The following is a 6000-nucleotide window of genomic DNA, read 5'->3' as shown; positions in this document are numbered from 1 at the left end:
CCTAACGAGTTCGGCCTGAGGCAACGGTCCCAACTTGTACAGGTCATAGGAAAGTCGATTAAGGTGTACGTGTCCTTGTGGGATCGATTTCAGCTGGATTAAGGCCTATGTACAGGGCAACACACCAAATGGCGGCTATATACAAAATGGATGCCAAGGGTTCAGGATATAAATGGTGATTTCGAGGTGAAATCATCACCTGAATGCGACGGAAATGCTTGTACATACTGTACTCGCCATTCTCGGTCTTTTGGCACTAAATTCGTCATATTACAATAAAGTTTTTATTCCTGTTACTGGGATGAGTACTCGTTTTCGGATTTCCAGTACCACAACCTTAAGAGACACCAGTAACCAGTCTAAGATTAAACTGATTTTTTTCTCCTTACTAGTATCAGTTGATATTAAAAAGCCGAAAGGGCCGCAACTTTTCAGCTAGAATGGCCACCACGGAACTATCCATGCTTTGAGAAGCAACTGACTGATCTCAAATCCTTTCATCCAGTATTCTTGAAGGCACAGCGAGGAGACAACCCGTGGCAGACAACTATAATGTCTAGTCAGATAGGCTTCCTCCCCTTAGATCTCAGCACTGCTGACACTTACCACCAACCCCCCACCCCTGGTAAGTCTCCTTCCTCATTCATCCGCAAGCTCCTCTATGAACCTTGCCCCTTGGGTCAGTGGGAAGCATTACATTTTATTTGTTCTTCTCCTTTCTAGGTATTGCCAAGAGACATTGTCTATTTTGCCACATTCGTGCAATTAAAAAATGTGTGCCCCTATCTCACTAGCTCTATATCTCTCTATCTAATCAAGATATATAGACACACGCGCAGGCTTGGGCCATTCCTCGTCACCCATTGGTCGGTTCCGCTATACTTCTCATTTTGGTTCCTCTCACCGCAGCACTTTGCATGGATCAGTGTTTCAGACTACTTCAGTCATGGCTCCCTTGCTCTCTTGCTCTGTGAGTGACTGCATTTTGCCTTATCACAGAGTTGCCAGGGCAAGAGGGGCAATACTTTACTTTACCTTTCTTATGTTCTTTATACTTTTTTTGTAATCATCCTTATGTGTTTATTTTAGGTCTTTCAAAAATGTTCTTTGTGCTAATAAAAACACATTTTCCGATGATATGTATTTAAACTAACAGAGCTTCCAACACCTCTTCGAACCACACCTGTCTGCTAGGAAACACCCACAATGTTGTATTAAACTTATCTGCGATGGTATATATGCAGGCATATGGCTGCAATGTTTATGCAGGTGCATGCTGTTCTCTCTTTTTTCTGTGGCATATGCTTGTTATCAAAAAATAAATTAACTATTGTACCATCTTGCCAAGGCATTACTAATTAGCTTTACCAATGTTTGGTATTTTAGGTGTTGCCAACACATAGCTTTTAGCTGTGTGTTGTTGAAGAACTCTTGTGGGTGATATCGATACTTACAGAGGACTTTGGGTCAGCCAATTGCTTAGCATTAGTTGACTTTTTTGTACCTCTCATTTGCTCCTTCATTCGCTTTCCTTCCTCTTTTGGTGTTTGTCCCAACCCTGGAGCAGACCTTCTTTATTTTTGGTTGGATGTCTTGGCGTTTCCACTGATACCTTCAGGTATATAGGGATATACGATTTAATTTTTCTTCCTGCGCTTAATGTGATGAGTGCATGTGTTTTTTGTGTTTTTTTTTTTTTGCTCTCTCCGTCGTGTGCCAAACCCCCCCCTCCCTAAATCCCTGCACTCCTCCCTACTTTGTATTCTTTCGCTCCTCCCCCTCAACTAATCTGTTGATTTCCCCACCCCTCTGTCAGGCTTTTTTTTTTTTTTGGTCAACCCCACTCCCCATACGCCCCATGTTGCTCCCTGTTCTCTCCCAACCCCTGTGGTATAGGTTTCTCCCCCTAACCTCCCAACCACTATTCAGTTGTTTTCCCCCATCCTTTCCATTTTTATGCATTTTTTTATTTGTTTGCCTTTTCTGAAGGGCCTGGCCTCAACGATGTTGCTACTGCGCCCCTCTTTACACTTTAATGCACGTTTGTGTATATTTTATTGCTTCCTTTTAGTTTTGAAGTTGGCCAAGACCTTTTGATTGTACTGAAAAAATATGTAGAATACTTGTGAGGGCTCTCAGCCCGAATTCGTCATCCCCTGGTGTGCTCTTCCCATTTTTCTTTTGCTCACTATGTGGCAATGGGTCAACCCAGTTCGCATAAAATAGTTCCCTTCAGTACCAGGGGCTACTACTGCTGCAAAGTGCGCTTTGGAAGGCCCAAAAATATTGTTACTTTTTATATTGATGAGTACAAGCCTATTTTGGCTGAGCCAAATGTTGAGCGATGCCACTGAAAGGTGAGACCTATGGGCTTTGCCAATGCTTGCTTCATTTGTACCATGCGAGGCCTTGGGACGGCGAGAAGGAAACACTCAGATATTTTGAAAGGGACCTTGCTGTAAATTCATGTTCTCCGAGTCTCTTCCTGCCGAGCCTGGGTGGGTGATGGCGAGTGAGTTTGTGACGGCCTTTGGGTGAGGCTGAGCAGTGCTAATGCTGCTCAGTCTGGGGGACCTTTCTGGTGATCTGATGTTCAACATTTAAATATATTTTTCCTCAGCTCGACTCCTCCAGAATCTTGGGCAAAGTAATGAGCTTTTATCGACAAAGCCCCGTTTGTATGTCGTAAAGTTTGAGTTGGGGACAGTTTCCACGTACAGTAAAGGGGAACTGATGGGGACAAAAAACATGATGCAGGTTGCCTGGGCGGTGGTGGTTTTATTTCCACGGCAACAAAAGACAATGCAATCAGGTGCAGAGGCAGAGGAAAAGGAACCTCGCGCGAGCCACACCGCAGCATCCGCTGTTGGGCCAGAGCACTTCTCTTTTTGGCGCGAGGACTCCAGCGAGCGTACGACGGCTGAGCCCTGCCAGGCACCGCCCTGCCATTGCAACAGCCCCCGCGAGCTAGAGCCACTAAGGTGCACCCCAGGCGCCCGAGCAGAAGATGGGCGACAGCGAGGAGAGACCCAGTGAGCAGGAGGCTAACGAGGAGGAAAGGTGAGTCGGCGTCACCGCACCCTGCCCCCCCCCACCCCCTTCCAGGCAACACCCTTCGACGCCTCCATAGCCCTTTGTACACCCACATGTATTGTATTTGCATTTATATAGTGCTTACTATCTTTCACGAGGCACTGTAGCGCTTTAGGACATGCAGCACCCTGCTCTGGAAACACAATGTTAGTGGTTTCTTTATTGGTTGTTGCTTCATGGGATCAGTCCTGTTCTTTAAATGAAAACACTCCAAGCATTTCCCCCAGATTCTCTGTGTAGTTTGCAGTAGTTGATAGTAGGGAGGTGTGATCATTATTGGGGTGTATGCGAGTTCATGGGGTTAATAGGCGAGATGGAGGATATTCATTGTTAGGTCGCAGGGGGTCTGACTTTATAAGATGGGGATGTGATATGAAAATGAGGTGTCAGTAATTTTCAGAAGTACAATATACATACCAGCAGCATGTGACTTAGAGTAGCCTGTGCTCAAATAAAGGAGCCATGCAGCGGATGGAAACTAAGGAGTCATTTGAGAGAAAGTGGAAAATTGGAAGTTTTAAGGTGGGGTCAGTTTTTCAAGCATGTATTTTTGGGGGGAATGTTGTAAAGGTCCTTTGAAATAGCATTCCATCTGAGGATGCAAAATTGTTGAAAGAAACAACATTATTTGCATGTGAGATAGCACTATATCGGGTACTTTTAAAATGCGCTAGAATCAGGCAAGCAGTCTGTCTGCTGCTAGGTTACTGCAAAACTACTGCTGCAGCAAGGGCCGCAGAGCTGCTAAGGGCGGGAAGAGTAAAGTAATGGCTGGTCGCATATGCAGAGAGATATAAAGCGCTTTAGGCTGTGCCCCGAGGAGACTGTAACCAAATGGTCATATCAACAGGAGGTTCTATAAAGGGTAAATAATTCAACATTGAAAAGGAGATCACCTGTTGCCCACTTCTAACTAGAGTGTTTCTTGGTGGGGGCGCTCCCTTGATTTGGCGGTGGACTGGTGTGGAGAGAGAGAGATGTACTGATTTACTTACCACCATGTGAGCCACCAGTAAATACCTGCCAACCCCCCCCTCCCCATCCCCCCTCACTCAGACTTTCTTCATTACCGAGTTTGCCAAGAAGGGGTTGGCAACAAAGTCTGGGTGTCTCCTAGCGCTGCAAAGTGGCTTGTGGTATGTATCCAGTAGGGGAAAAAAGCATAAATATATATATTTACTGTGCTAGGTGGATAAGGTAGATCTAGTTCAGTCGAAGGCCCTTGACTCGGATGTGCAAGACCCCGTGCTCCTAGCTCTGGGTCCAGGGCACAGTACTCTTATCAGCGCAGCACAACTCTGACCCGCAGCGCTTTTGGTTATTTTAGTGCTGGAGCACACCCATGGCTCAGCCAAGGTATCTTAGTCCTGACCAGCAGCACCTTTACTATTTTAGTTCTTGGATCCACATAAAGCATTACTACCGGTTAATCCTGGCTGGCAGTTCCGTTTGCTATTTTCATACTTGTGCAGGCACACACGGCTCTGCCTGTGCACACACAGATAGGTGTTTATGAGCGATAATCTGACAAAGACGGGGATTGTTTCCCCTTTGTGTGATGCCATGCTGGCCATTTACTTAGGAAAATGAGATGCCATGGTCTGTGTGTACGTGAGATCGCAGCACACTGGTCCAGGGCTGGAGGCAATGACGCAGGAGTAGTGTGGCTTCCACTAATCTCTCTGGTATAGAGAAAGGGTAGCAGGGCCTTCCTACTCACTTGGGTAAGGAATAGGGTCACTGCATGGTCACTATGGCATCATGTTTCGGGTCCTGGGCGTTTAATATACGAAGTCCATGTTAGGCTTTAGCTTACTCCCGTTGGTTTAGAAGAAAGCACCAAAAGTACAGCGCAGCTTTTCTTCTCAAGGGGGCAGCTAAAATGGCGCCGACAGCTCTCTTTAGCAGAAGATAAAGACAACTTGGGCGGGGGTGGTGGGGGAGATTAGATTACACCACTGATGCCTATGGAGGAGCGTATCATGACTCAGACGGCCCTGCTTGGTGGAGGACAGTAAAGTGGACAGCGCAGCCACCTTGTGTAGAATGGATTACGCTACTCTGAGTAGTAGAGAACACGCTTGGCACTATCTTCTTGGTGGAGGAAAGTAGGCTAGCTCACAGCTCCCTATTTGGCTTAGGGGACTCTAGAGTGTACTACTCTAGCTGAGGGCAGTAAAAAGAAATCTACTGATGGGGTAGGCACACTTCCTCATACCTGCTCCACCATTCTGGATTAATTACCCAGTGTAAGAAAACACCTTGTTATAGGCACTCCGGTACCTTCTGCCCATAAGCTTCTAAAGAAAAGACTATGTTGCAACTTGCAAAACGTTTTCACAACACTGTTTTGAACGGTGAGGTTTTGGACTATTTTAGCCAATTTAAAATGAAAAGATATTTCAAAGAATTGGATCCTTAACTGCATTTTTAAGTGGGCCGGGTCCCGTCGGTGCTCAGAATAGGCAGATCTAAAAACCAGATGCAGAGACAGATCCCTATAGGGCTCTCCATGTTTTCCCTCATCCTCTGAGTGAAAAAAAAATCTTAGCTCGTCAGCAGTCCCACCGTTCAACGACCTTTGATGTAACTTCAAAGAGACTGGTGATGGTTACTTCATAATCTCTTCATTTCAGACTTGAAATATTTTCAGTATTTTATACGACAAACTAATTTGTATTATTTATTTATTTTATGCAACTAATAACCATTGATAAAGCTAATAGTCCTGGTTTGTTAGGTGTAATGTCCGTTGCATTATATATTTGGATGCAATAACAGAATGAGCCTGCAAAAAATAACAGTTGGGCGGCACACTGTGTTAAGCACAGATTTTTAGCTTGCTTGTTTAAGCCACGCACTTTGTGGGGAGGGGCCCAGTGTTTTTCATCCCATTTTAAGACCTGT

The 6000-nt window shown here is 45.3% G+C and overlaps 1 protein-coding gene across 2 annotated transcripts in view; it reads left to right on the top strand.

The window, feature by feature from the left end:
- Positions 1-2780: 2780 nt before the first annotated feature.
- The window catches only part of LSP1 (lymphocyte specific protein 1), a 311165-nt gene continuing 307945 nt past the window's right edge, over positions 2781-6000 (top strand). The window contains exon 1 of one of the 2 annotated variants that reach the window (XM_078682743.1): positions 2781-3060. In XM_078682743.1, the coding sequence (XP_078538869.1) occupies positions 3008-3060 (53 nt within the window). In that variant the 5' untranslated portion in view covers positions 2781-3007. The remainder of the gene's footprint in view (positions 3061-6000) is intronic. The other variant, XM_078682745.1, reaches the window with a different exon arrangement.

Source organism: Lissotriton helveticus, chromosome 3_1 (genome assembly GCF_964261635.1).
Source record: "Lissotriton helveticus chromosome 3_1, aLisHel1.1, whole genome shotgun sequence".
NCBI lineage: Eukaryota > Metazoa > Chordata > Amphibia > Caudata > Salamandridae > Lissotriton > Lissotriton helveticus.
This window is presented reverse-complemented; position numbering and strand designations above follow the sequence as displayed.